Source organism: Phocoena phocoena, chromosome 20 (genome assembly GCF_963924675.1).
Source record: "Phocoena phocoena chromosome 20, mPhoPho1.1, whole genome shotgun sequence".
NCBI lineage: Eukaryota > Metazoa > Chordata > Mammalia > Artiodactyla > Phocoenidae > Phocoena > Phocoena phocoena.
This window is the reverse complement of record NC_089238.1, coordinates 40,949,306-40,962,584: the sequence shown is the minus strand read 5'-3', so window position 1 is coordinate 40,962,584 and position 13,279 is coordinate 40,949,306. Positions and strand designations below refer to the sequence as shown.

Genomic DNA, 13,279 nt, shown 5'->3' with positions numbered 1-13,279 from the left:
GGTGGATTTCCATGGAGATCCAGAGGTTAAGACTCCGCACTCCCAATTCAGGGGCTACGGGTTCGATCCCTGGTGGTGAAACTAAGATCCCGCATGCCGCGGGGCGCGGCCAAAAATAAAATAATAATATAGTGCGTGGTTGGGGACGTAGTGCATTTCAGGAGGTTTCTGGAAGTGCCTCTGGAACTCCGGAAAGGATCGGTATAAATTTAATTAACAAATCTATTTTTTTAACTGAAATTAAAATAATTCAGGCACTCAGATATGTTGAATTTGACCTCCATCACAGCGGAGTTGCAAATGGTTAACGAGAATAGATGAGATTAGTTTGGGGCCAACTTAAGAGTAACAGTTTAATTATTGTTGTTTTTATTGTTACTAAATTTAGTATATCCTGAGGCTGCAAAACAAGTAGATTAAAGAAAAATTGTTACCATTAACAATTCCTCTATAGTGTCAGAATTATCTCACTTAACTTTACAATCAACCCAGATTCGGGGTGGAGATGGGGGGGAAATAAATGTCTCAAGTAATAAGGGGATTTTTTTTCCTTCTTTAATAATATTTTTATTACTTACCTTATATTTACTATTGGGGCGCAATCCACGTGCTTGGTGGAGTCTTTCACTGAGCAACCATAAAGAGCAGGGCTGGAGAACAACCCAGTTTCTTTCTTTAAGGCAACAGCATTCTTCCCCAACTGGCTGTGACTCAATAGGATCACCATAAGGGAGAGATGGCATAGTTTGGCAGGATTTGAACCTGCGCAGGGAAACCCCAATGGATTTCTAGTCCATCACCTTAACCCCGCCCGCCGCCCCCCCCCCCCCCCCCCCCCCGCCACAACTACTTTTGAGTGATGATGGGATTGTAATCTCCATACATCTTCCTCATTGCAGTCTGTTTATTTCTTAAAATCTTTATTGAGCCCTTACTTCATACATGGAATTGTCTTTAACTGTATAAGCTAATGTTATACTTTAAACCTAAACATATATTAACACCAATAAAATATCACAGTCTGTTTTATGTAGTAGGGCTTCATAAAAGATTTTATTAAAAAAGAAAACTTTAGGGACTTCTCTGGTGGTCCAGTGGTTAAGACTTCATGCTTCCACTGCAAGGGGGTGTGGGTTCAATCCCTGGTCAGGGAACTAAAATCCCACAGGCCACTCAGCCAAAAATAAAATAAATAAAAAGAAAAAAGAAAACTTAAAAAATTATTTCCATATGTCTAGTGTGATGCTTAAGGGAATGAACTTAGGGGCCAAGCAAACTTGGGATCATATCCCAACTCTGACAGTGTAAACTGAACTTAAGCAAGACATCTTCCCCTCCTTAAGCTTCATGTTTCTTATCTGTATAATGGGGATCATAGTTTTGACCTCACAGTTATTGTGAGGGTTGAAAATAATACAGAATTCCAGGGTTGGTGGGGCTTAGAAATCCACACATCACCTCTATTTTACAGACATTCAGCAAATTAATTCAATAAATATTTATTGAGCCCTTGCTATGGAAGGTGCTGGCCTGGGCTCTGGTGAAGAACACGGGGGCCCTGAGATGAAGAGGTATATTGATGCAGAGGGGACTGGGCTCAGGATATCCAACCCCCAGATTCTCCCCTGAACAATAAGCTGTTCCATGTCTGCAGAGCTGCAAACATGAGAAGCACCATTATCATGATGCTCTGGCCTGGGCAGCTGTGTCTAGGGCCCAGCCCACTTGGCTCTCAGCCCACCCCTTTCCTGCAGCTCTGGGATAAAACACACAAAGCTCTTAAGCCCCTGGCCAGAGAGCAGATTCTGTCCCCAACCCCACCCCCCTGCACACACTCCAGGTCACTCAATTCCAGGGAAGAGCAGGGACTTAGGGGGCAAAAACCAGGGGAAAGTAGGTCACAGCAGGAGGATGGTAATCCCTTTGATGGCTGGCCAACACAATCGAGCCCCTGCTCCTGGAAGCGGCCTGCTCCTGGCCACCCACCAAGAGTAAGAGTGGCTCTAGAAAGACTTTTGGGGTTTGGAGGCCCAGCACCATCCCTCCAAATAGTATGCTCAGGTTAAGAGGGCTGCCCCAAGAAGACACATCCTCCATACTGAAGTCATTCTCAGTCCAAGCTTTTGCTGACTGTAACACTTCCTGTGCAGGATTTAGCAATTCTGTTTTTCATTCCACGCACTCCCACAAGTACACTCTTTATACCCAGCCTTAGGCTGGGTGCTAGAGACACAAAGAGGACACTTGGGGAATCCAGAGTGGGGAATTCTGACCTAGACCCAGACAGTAAGAAGCCAGTGAACCAGTGTTATCCGTAGAGAGACAGAAGAAAGCCCAGGAGCTGTGTGGACCTGAAGGAGGCTTCTGATTCAGCTTGGAGTCAGGGTTAGGGAGGCGGTAGGTGATACTGAACAAGAAGTAGGAGTTCACCAGGAGGAAATGAGGAAGGTTATTCTGAGCACAGAGAATAGATGTACAAAGAATAAAAGGCTGGCCTTTCCTTCTGGAAGATACTGGTGGTCAAAGGGGGTGGATCTGGGAGGGTTTTTTTCCTGAACCTTCTCCTTCAGGTGATGTGAGATGGGTAAGGAATGGCTGAGAGAGAGAGAAGTGGGGATAAAAATACAGGTGAATGAAGTACAGGAGAAAAGACAGGGCAGAGAGTGAGTTAACTGAGGCATCTTAGCTAACTGGAATGGGAGGGTGTTTGGGAAGCGTTGCTGAAGTAGGGCTCCTACATGATAAAGTAGGGTGGAGGTCTCTGGAGGCACCTGTCACCCTGGAGCCTAGTCAAGGGTCCTATCAGGCCTGATTCTGTCCTAGGGCCAACAACCTCCCAGCATGGGCTTTAGTGCAAACCTGGCCTGCCAAGTTCTGGACTCCCACCCCTCCTCCCCTCCCAGCTGATTGCCTGGGCCTCTCTTGTAAAGTCCTCTCCAACTCAGCCCCAGTTCTCCTCCACCATTTGTAAGTCTTGTATCCTTACCTCCTATCACCCTCTATCATGGTCCTTCTCTGAAATCCCCCCTTAACCCAAGGACTGAGTAGGTAGATCACTCCTCTGTGCTACTACAGAGGGGGAGTTGAAGGAGTAGACTGAATAAAATGTCCTATATATAAACATAGCTGGCTTACATAGGGCCTTATAGACAATGAAAAGGAGTTTAATATCAGGATCAGTTTTCCAATTTAGAAAATGGAGAATAAAGTGGAGGGAGTGAGAGTAGAAGCCAGTGAGGAGGCCATGGCAGTGCCCACACAAGTCGTGGGGTGATGGCTTGGAAGAGGGTCCTGGCAGGACAGTAGATGACTGATCAATAGAGGGTCTCACCCTCTCTGAGGCCTCCTCCTTCCCTCAGGATTCTGCCCGTTCTGATTCTTGCTCTTCTTCTCCACCATGATGAACTGGGGCTCCTCTGTGCTTCCAGAAAGCCTTCTGGGATTGTTCTGACCTCACACTGCACACCTCTTCTCAAAGAACGAGCTTGTGGAGAGCGTAAGGCCAGAGGAACCCTCGTCGTGACCCCAATTTCTGCAGCTCCAGGTTACCTCAGGTACTTGAATGTAGACTCCAATGGGGGCTCCCCATCTTCTGGAACAGGCTCCCCTCAGATGAATCAGGACCCCAGAGAAGGAGAGGAAAGGGTACTTAATCTGAACTGTGTCTTGAAGGCTAAGGTGGTAGTTCAGCAGAGGGAGGAGGAGGTGAGATGGACAGGAGCCTGGAAACTGGAAAGAACCTGGGGAGGGGGGTAGACTGGCTGAGGGTGGGGTTGCGGACACTCTATCACCTCACATGGCCCCTAGGGGCCAGGACAGGAGGGGCAGGTAGGGCTAGGAATGCCAGCCCGGGAGAACAGAGAAATATGTGCATTCCCACACATCTTGGGTCACCACCAGAAGTCTTGGAACCTGCTGGCAATGGAAAGCTCTGCACTGCCCCTGGGAAATGAGTGTTTGTGAAGAGAAAGACTGAGTCCCCTATGTTGGTCTTCAGCCCGCCCATCTCGTCCTGGGGATCAGCTTCTTGAGGCCTCCACCCCAGCCAGGTGGGCCACAGTGGAAAGAAAGGAAGGAGCTTGGTACAAATATAAATACCTTTAATGAAAGCCGAGCGCTTTCGAGACGGGACGGGGGGTGGGGCAGGGGGGGCGGGGGGGGGGGGGCACGCTGCTACCCGGCCAGACCGGCTAGGCCAGAGGACCCAGGAGGCAGGCGAGTGCCAAAGCAGCCGCCAGCAGAGGGGGCTCGGGGACCCAAGTGGGTGCTGGCGCTGTCGCCTGCAGCGTCTCCTGGTTGGTCTCTGGGCCCGCCCCGCGCTCCTGAAGGCGTACAGGGGTGCCACACAGAGTGTGCAAATTATCTGGGTGTGGGGCCCGGCGAGCTTCTTGCTGTAGTGACTCCCACACGGCGGCGGCCTCCTCAGGGCAGTCCAACAGGACTCGCGAGGCACAGGTGTGGAAATCATTCCAAGACCTGTCAAGGGTGTGGGGTCAGGGTAATCAGGTGGGGCTTTGGAATGGGAGGGAAGAGGTTCAGACCCCAAGGGTGTGGGGTTGGGCTGCTGCCCTCATGCCTGCCCGTACCTGCAGACGCTCTCCAGCTCACCTCCGCGGCCCATGCCGTCCCCCAAGCGGATGAGACACTCGGCAAAGCCCTGGTATATGGTGTCACAGCGGCCTGGGACCGCTGTGGTTGCTGCCAGGGGAGATACAAGGACTGGGGGTGGGGGTGGAGAATAGTTGATAGGATGAGGTGGCGTGCCCTCACCATCCCTGCCCCTCGCCGCCAAACCCCAGGGGCTTGTTTACCAGGGAGCGTTCTGGGGATGTGACTCAGCGTGAAAGGGGTGCCCCAGGGAACTAAGGGGGCACATCTGGGGACCACCTGCCTCTGCCCCCTTCTAGGCAGACCTGGACAGGATAGGGGGGGATGGGGGAAGGAGAAGCCTCGTCCCAGGAGTTGGCTCTTCTTCCGAGCTTCTGGGTCCCAGGTCAGGTGAGAATGGTCCAAATGAGAGTATGGACATGGTGAAAGGAGGCAGGTCCCCTGGCAACTTCCAGTTTCTCTGCAGCCTAGACAATCTTTGTTTGGCCTTTCCATCCCCTCCCCAGAGACAGGTGTTTTCTGACGGGTAGGGGGGTTGGGATCCAGGTTCGACCCTAAGAGAGGACCTCAGAGATCCCACGGTTGGTCTGGGAGTCCCACAAGAGGTCAAGTCTCCCCTTATCAGGATGGAGACTGTGGAATTTGGGGGTTCTTCCCTCCGAAACTAGGGTTCAGTTCCCACCCTCACTTTACATCCTGAAGCCACTGGCACACAACCCCTCCCTGGAGCCCTCTCACCTCCTCTCCACTCTGACTCTCAGCGCTCAGGAGGGCTGTGCCTCAGCTCCCACACAACCTACACCCAGCCTGGGGAGGGGGTGTGTGGACTGGGCTGGGTCCAGCACGCCAGCACTCACCAAGGGGCGGCAGCAGCAGCAGCAACAGCCCCAGTGCACAGAGCGGTTGCCAGCGGTGACAGAAGCGGCAGCACATCTTCCCTGGACTGGGAGCCTAGTGCCAGAGCTGGCAGCTTGGAGTGCAGCCCTTCGGCCCAGCCCCCAGAAGGAGGAATTGTGATTGGATGGGGGGTGAGGGTGGAGCTCAAACCAGCCAGCAGCCCCACCCCCCCAGTTCAGATAGGCAAAGAAGGGAGGGACTCCAGAGAGGAGAACCCAGGAGCTTGGGGTGGTGCTGAGCTGATCCCAGGGCCCTTGCCTTGCCTCAGAGATGGAGAGCGGAGATCTGGGAAGGCAGTTGGGCAGATGAGGGTGGGTGTCCAGGGCCCTGGGGTGGGTTGGCCTGGACAGAGCTCCAGGAGAGGGGGCAGGTAACAAAGGGCAGTTATCAAAGTCATGCCAAAGACATACGAAAAGCATACACATACTCCATTTTATTCCAAAAGCATTTAATTGAATTTCTCAATGTTTTTCAAAAACAAAAAGAACCAAACTGGTGGTAAAAAGGAACATGGAAAATTCAACTAAAGTGGTGTCATAATCTCAGGGGTCATGCTCCAGGCATGGCAGAACCCAAGAAGGCACAATACCCACCCTGGGCCCAGCCTAAACCTGCTGGCTACCACAACCTATAGACCATAGCCAGTGCTATCCCCATCAAACACGCCAGAGGTGGGAGCCTGAGCAGGTAAAGGGCAGACATGACCCTGCTTTGGCCTAGGCCTGTCTGCTGACCTTCAGTGCCACCCCATCCTGGGCAAGGCAGGCTGAGCTAAGGGAGGCTGGGGGTCATAAGGCCGTGCAGCATGAGGCTGAGACGCCGGGCCGCTTTGCCAAGTGAGTTGTGTGGCTCCGCCTGCAGGAACTGGAAGAGCTTCTGGCGCACCTGGGCCATGACGGAGCCCATGTGGTCCCGAGTGATGGGGTCACTGTGGTCCAGGTGCATCACAGCCTCTTCCAGGTAGCTGGGGGTTTAGGAAAAGGACAGGCTACAGGTGACCTCCAGCAGAGAGGAGTGCCCCCTGGTGGCAATGAGGCCCAGAGGCTGATAATGGAGGCCTCAAAGCCTGAGACGGGTGGGGACAGAGGGGATTGGTGGAGAAAATTAAGGAGGGGAGTCAGGCAGGAGTGGGAGTCGCTGCTTTGAACTGCTCCCCGCCCTTCACCACAGCCCTAGTCCCTGACTATGCCCACTCACCTGAGCTTGAGGTCAGTTCGAGTGCCAAGGTCAGAGGCCAGTTGCTGGATGAGTGAAAGGAGTACAGGCTGGGAGAGGGGGCAAGGTGGCTGCCCAAAAACCTGGCCTGGGTCTACAGTTTCACACACGTACAGCACCAGGTTCAGGTCGGCAGCTGTCAGGGCCTGAGTAGAGAACAGAGTTTATAGCTAATGTCAGGATAGAATGCCTGCTTGTCTGGCTATGTGGCCTGGGAGAGGATGACCAGAGTAGGGCATCCTGAGGGGGATGCTTTGGGGCCCAGAGAGAGCACTGTAGGGCTGTGTTGTTACTCTAGGGAATCAGGAAAGTTTTCCTGAGAAGGGTAGTTCTGAAACAAGGTAGACTGAGGTAGGAAGAAAGGGATCCAGGGTCCAGACAGAGGGAAAAGCAAGGGAAATGCCCTGGAGGCCAACGAGAACCAAAAAGAGTCTGCTGAGGCCAGACCACCCAAAGCATGATGGGTAGAGTGGAATGTATGATGTGTGAGCCTTGTCAGGAGACTCCTGACTCTACCTGGGCTTAGTGCCCGGCTTACCTGCTGGAAGGCCTGATTGAGGTGGCCCTGCTGCAGCAGCTGCAGGATATGGGCTTGCTGGGCTTGGCAGTCGAGGTGGGTGGCAGGGACAGGTGTGCCAGCGGCTGAGCGCATGGCCTGCATGATGCTAGAGGTGACGGCAGCCTGCTGCTCCTTGAGTGCCACACTCACCTCACCCTTAACAATGCGCTGCACCTGTGCTAAAATTGCCTCTTGCAGGCTGCAAAGGCAAGTGAGGGAGATGAGGCTGACAGGCAGTTGGGTCTGGCCCTTTCCAAACCCACCACCTTGCTCAGTGCCCTGCCCACACACCTGCCCACAGCCACGTGCAGCTGGTGCTGCACCTCAGCCCGAACGCTGCTGGACACGGTAGCCGCCATCTGCTCCGTGGCTCCCTGCAGTGTGCTGACCAGGCCCCGCAGCTGGGCCAGCACGGGCTCCCGCGCCTCCTGTTCTCGTGCCTTTCGGCTCTTCATGTGGCTCTCCAGCTGCTGCAAGTCTGAGAAGTGACCATGGGGGCCATGAGAGGGATGGTAGGGAGAAGACGATAGCCCTTCCCTTCTTGGGGCATATGACCCTACTCACATTCCTGCGTGCCCAGTCGGAAGCTATCATTAATCTGCTGGAACATGGCCTGGCAGCTCTTCTCAAAGGCGGGCAGTACCACGCTCTGGAAGGCTTCACGGTAGGCGGCCTGCATTGGCCCCTGTAACGTGTCTGCGGCTGCTCGGGCAATGGCATCTGTTAAGTTCTGGGGGTGGAAGAAGGGGCCTGAGTTGAAAGCTGAGCCCAAGCCCACCAACCACCAACCTCCCTCACCTTGGGCCCCATAGCACCTTGGACTTCAGCAGCTTGGAGATATTCTCTTTCATGCTACCCTCCACGGCTGTGAGTTTGGTGGCCACTGAGTTGCTCAGTTGGCCTGCCACGGGCTCCAGACTCCTAGACACACCTGGGACAGGGTGAGGAGGGAAAGGTAGAGCCATGAGAAGAAGCTTGACAGGTAGGGGGCCCCACTCCCATCTGGCCCACCCAGAAGTCTCCATGCAAAACTCACACGGAGGAACCGTCTTCTTGATCTCATCCCGTATGCTGCGCTCCAGCCGCCCAGCCACAGCTGAAGATAGCGCTTGGGACAGCTGTTGTGTCAGCTGCTCCTGCAGCTGCCCACCACGCTGCTGTCCCTCGGCCAGTGCCCGCTCCAGTCGCCGCTCTGCATTGTAGCTAAGGAACAGGGCTGCAGCAGGTCCCATATCCCTTCCTGGGCCAAGAATGTTGCTGCCGCCCCATGCTGTGCCACTGCCCACAAGGATACGCTCCTGCTCGTGCCGTGACTCTAGGGCACGTTCTACGTGGCCCGTGACGGTGCTCTGCAGGCCTTCAAGTTGGGTGCACAGACGCTGTAGCAGCTCTTCTTGGCTGTGCCGAAGCTGTGCCAGCTCTCTCTGCTGTTGCCAAATTAGTGCTGGCCAGTCCTCAGGGGCCTCTGCCACCTGCCAGGAACACCAACAGTCACATGAAGCCCGCCCCGCCCATCCCCACACACCAGACCAGGGGAAGGCTTGGACCCTACCCCACCCCCACAGGCAGGAGTCCCAGAAGCAGAAAGGGTGTTTGCTCGCTCACCTGGTGCTCTGTGAGCCGGGATCCCACGGACGAATCCCTGCCATAGAGGAGAAGCACCTCAGGCCATGTCAAGCAGGCAGCCTGAAGACCACCCCTCTCCCTGGCCCCAGGACCCGTCCTACCCGTCATCCTTTTTGCCCTTTCGCTTGAGCTTGGGTGAGGCCCGAGGGGATCCTTTGGTCTTCCAGTCCTTGGCAGGAAGACGTGGAGTGGGAACTTTGGTGCCAAAACCCCCTGCAGCAGAGGCCAGGCTGGCCACCTCATCATCATGGTCGCTGTGGGAAGGGCAGGGAGAGAAATAGGCACCTACCTACTTGTTGGCCCTCCCTGTGAGAGGAACGGTGCGGGGTGGTGCCTACCTTTGCTCGGCACTGGCGTCCTGACTGTCGTGTTGCTGTAGCAGGTGATAAGGTGGTCGGTGAAAGGCCAGGCTCTTGTGCTTTTCCTGGAGGCCATTCCGGGGGCTGGGGGGACAGGCCAACTCAGCAGTGGATGATTCTATCTGAAGCCCTTACCATCAGCACATTTCCCACTCCTAAGCTCCTCACCTCTCTGCCAGGCTGCTGCAGGTCTCACGAGTAATGTCTGGTGCCGTAGGCCAGACCTGACTGTCAGGGGCCGTGGCCTCCTGGGTCAAGGCTGCCTCCAGGAGGGAAGGGGTACTATGCCGATCCCCATCCCCAGGGCCTCCATCCAGGCTAAGCTGGGGGCCAAGCTCGGGTCCCGGCCGGGGCCGTGGAGACAGCAAGTGTAGTGCTGAAGCAGCTGAGGCCATACTGTCTGGCTCCAGGCCCTCCGGAGCGGAGGAGCCAAAGCCACGGGACAGCGCCTCAGATGCGATCTCAGGGATATCCTGGGACAGAGCAGTGGAAGCCGAGGAGATAACATCGGGGGAGCGGGTGCGGCTGGGGGACGCCTGGGGTAGCCCCAGGGGCTCCACTTCCTGCAGCTCCAGGGATAGTGTAGAGGCAGCAGTAGGCACCTGAGGTAGGCCAAAGGTGGGATCTTAGGTAGTGGGAAGTAGGAGTAAAAGGAGTACAGAGACGAAGCACTGGTGTGTGTAGTGATGAGAGATGGGACAACGGGGAAGGGGGAGGAAGGTCAAAAATGGCCGCAGCCCAGGAGGAGAGGAGGTGGGGATGGAAAGGCTGAGGATCTGCCCTCCAGGGACACCGGGGGCTGAGATACCCTCAGGGGAAACATGGACCACCTGAGGAAGAGCAGGACCAGAAGACAGGGTGCTGTGGGAGGAGACTGCCGCCAGCCTTCCCACTCCCATATACCTGCTATACTGCACTTCACACACACCCACATACGCACCTGCCCAGGCCCTTTGGGAGGCAATTTGTCGGCCGGACTTGGGAGCAGGCCAGGCAGGAGGCTACGTGGGCTTGCCTGCAGGCTGCTGCTGCTGCTCATTGTCAGACCGCCATCCAGCTGTAGCTTGGGGCTCAAGGTCAGCTCCTCAGGTGGCCTGCTGGCAGGAAGGATGAAGTGTAAGCAGCCAGAGCCTGGCATCACCTGGCACCAGCCCCTGACACGCCCTAACTGTGACCCTCATTTCACCTGGGCAAGGAGGGGTCCACGGCCGAAGTACTGCTCATGGCAGACACCGCCGTAAGAGAGGAACTGCTGCTGCTGCTGCTGCTGCTACTGGGAGATGCAGCGATCTGGGGAGATGTGGAGAACGAGGGCTGTGGCTGTGGGGGGCACTCCCAGGGCCTCCCTCCCTGTGCCCCACACTCCTCCCGCAGCATACCTGCTGCAGGGAGGTGCTAGGTGTCATGAAGGCGTCAGGTGTCATCAGCTTGGGCTTGGTCTCACTGCTCAGACTGAGGAAGTCGGCAGGTGCAGGCAGCTCCACGATGCGTCGGAGGTCAGACTGGGAGCCGTGAGTGGCCGATCCCAGGCCCTCAGAAGCCAGTTCTGGTCGAGACTCTCCAAATGCTGTGGGAAAAGCTGCCACTTGAGTCAGATCTCAGACTCCAGTCAGAACCTGCTTTCCTGTCACCCCCAACTCACCAAAGTCCTCATGGGCAGGGTGTGTAGGGAGCGGGACCACCACGTCAGGGTTCAGCTGTGGCTGGAAGCGGATCTGTACATCTTGCAATGCCCTGCAGAGAGAGCAGGGGGAGAACATGAGAGTCAGAGTCAGCAGGGTAGGGAGGGGCACAGACAGGGCACAGGCAGGCCTCCCCAGCACACTCACTTAGTGTGCACACAAAAGAGCTTGATGAGCACACCAGCTGCAGACTCCATGGCACCAGCTCCGTGGGTCCCATCTGCAAGGACAATGTGGACGACTAAGCCCCTGGCCCTCTGAGCCTCAGCACTCCCCTACATCCCAGCACACATCCCTGACCCTGAGCAGCTCACCAGCCCCTAGGCTGTCATTCTCCTCTTCGGCTGGCAGCACCTCAGTGTGCCGCAGCCGGCAGCGACTCACAACCTGGATACCGAAGCTCAGCACAGGGTGGGTGAGCAGGAACTCAGAGATGGAGCTGAAGCAGGCACGGCCCTCCTCCTGGTTCTGCAGCAGTTCCATCACATAGAGGACCTGCACAGGTAGCGAGTTCACAGCTGAGCTCAGGGGCTGGGAAGATGTGGATGTGCCACACACACCCTTGTCCTCCCTGATGATATCAGCTCTGCCCAGAGTGTCCCCACTGCAGCCCACCTTCCGTTGCACATCGCTGAGTATCAAGTATTCTGCTGAGAGGTCCAGGCAAACCTTGAGGCTGGGGGGCACACTCACTGAGCTGAAGATATCTGGGGAGAAGCTGGAGGGGGTGGCCACGAGGCAGGATGAATGAGACTGAGAGGGTGGAAGGAACCCAACCCTGCCCCTGCCCAGCCCCACAGCCCCTGCTTACCGAATGGTCTGCAGGCAGGTCCAGGACACCGTGCACCACATCTTCAGCTCCCGATTCTGGTCAGCACCAGTAATAAGGAACCTCCAGAAGGGGACCCTGCAAAGCAACAAGGCACTGAGTGGCTGGCTGGGCCCCTGCTGGGAGCCCAAAGTCCAACCCACCACCCTCCTGCCTGCCCACTCACTCACTCAGGATCCTGTTTCTTGTGGTTGTCACAGAACAGGAGGCAGGAGAGGGGCCTCCCATCGTGAGGCTTCCACTCGTGCAAACACCTGCAGGCAGGTATATGAGTGGCCTGAGTGGGGGATCTGATCTCCTACCTGGGAGAGCCCAGGCCCTCAGGCTCCGCCTTACCTTGGCTCATCCTGCCCCTCAATGTAAATCTGCCAGAACTTGACGAAGCCATCATGACTTGCGGTAGCCAGGACAGTCCCATCAGGTGAGAGGGCCCCTTCACTTAGGCACTGGGAAGAACCCAAAAAGCCTTGCTTTGCCACCTGACTAGAGGTGGGAGCAAGTCCTCCTCAGGTGAGGATGGCAGTGAGCTAGGCTGACCCAAAGCGGATCTGCGTGTTTGTATGAAAGACAATGAATGGGGGTGGGGTGCTGTAGAGAAAACCAGCTCCATAGGGTGCACGGTTAGGTGTGAGCGCCACAGGAGACGGGTCCCTCTGTGCTCCGAGTTCCCATGGCAGAGTGCTAGAAAGCTATGTGGGCAGCTGTGGGAACAGGAATAGATGAGGGACATAAAGGGGTGGGGAGAGGAGGGCAGCAAAGGCAGTCAGTTGCAGGCTTACTGTGCTGTGGCCTTTTACCACGATGAAGCCCTGCTTGATCTGGCTGACATCCACGGGCCAGGTGCTGTGGTTGGAGCGGAGCATGTCCAGGTCCCACACCTCAGCCTAGCGGGTACAGGGAGGTGAGCGTTCAGCCCATGACCACACCATTGCTACTTGGTCCCCTCCTTTCCCCCCAGGCCCGGCCCCCTCACCCGGTCCTCATGCAACAGGGCCACCGTTGGGCTGCCCTCCTCACAGCAGTCCTCACTCTCTTCGGGGATGAAGGGGCACCAGATGATCCTGCGGAAGTGATTCAGTGGAGTGCCCTCTGGCTGTCGGATATGGACCAAGATCTCTTCTCTGAGCAGGGTGTTAAGGGCTAGGCAGGTGGATAATGAGGTATGTCTGGCAGACCCAGCTCCACCCACTTTTCTTCAGTCCCCCATCCCACCCTGGGAAAGGATACTGAATTTTGCCATTAACCAGGGCCAAGCGCCACACAAACAGGTTGCCTGCCTCATCCAGGCAGGCCAGCTGTGGGGAATTGAGGTGTGCAAAGGCCAGATCAGCCACACTGCCTGTGAAGCCTTTGAGCAGGGTCCTCTCTGAAGTGCTGACACTGATCACCCGTACCATCGCTGAGCCGTTGTTGGCAGCTAGAATCAGGAGAGCGGTAGGCCATGAATAAGTATCTAGGCCCAGGCAGCAGCAGAGAAGCCCTGCCCTTGCCTGCCTCTCTGCTA

General features: G+C 55.9%; 2 protein-coding genes across 2 annotated transcripts; both read right to left on the bottom strand.

The window, feature by feature from the left end:
• Positions 1-4,190: 4,190 nt before the first annotated feature.
• Positions 4,191-5,541, bottom strand: NRN1L (neuritin 1 like). The gene is made up of 3 exons (XM_065898382.1): positions 5,466-5,541; positions 4,587-4,698; positions 4,191-4,476 (listed from the first exon to the last, which is right to left on the bottom strand). Exons 1-3 carry the CDS (start codon positions 5,539-5,541, stop codon positions 4,191-4,193), a joined length of 474 nt encoding a protein of 157 aa, XP_065754454.1.
• A 395-nt stretch (positions 5,542-5,936) lies between these two features.
• Positions 5,937-12,910, bottom strand: EDC4 (enhancer of mRNA decapping 4). The gene is made up of 24 exons (XM_065898442.1): positions 12,749-12,910; positions 12,555-12,659; positions 12,112-12,221; positions 11,946-12,029; positions 11,758-11,853; positions 11,562-11,664; positions 11,261-11,441; positions 11,094-11,166; positions 10,907-10,998; positions 10,626-10,831; positions 10,451-10,554; positions 10,205-10,358; positions 9,433-9,866; positions 9,244-9,348; positions 9,007-9,159; positions 8,885-8,921; positions 8,574-8,751; positions 8,316-8,471; positions 8,095-8,210; positions 7,844-8,009; positions 7,571-7,757; positions 7,259-7,478; positions 6,703-6,866; positions 5,937-6,469 (listed from the first exon to the last, which is right to left on the bottom strand). The coding sequence occupies exons 2-24, from the start codon at positions 12,636-12,638 to the stop codon at positions 6,277-6,279; spliced, it is 3,396 nt and encodes a 1,131-aa protein (XP_065754514.1). The 5' UTR covers positions 12,639-12,659; positions 12,749-12,910; the 3' UTR covers positions 5,937-6,276.
• Between the last annotated feature and the right edge of the window lie 369 nt (positions 12,911-13,279).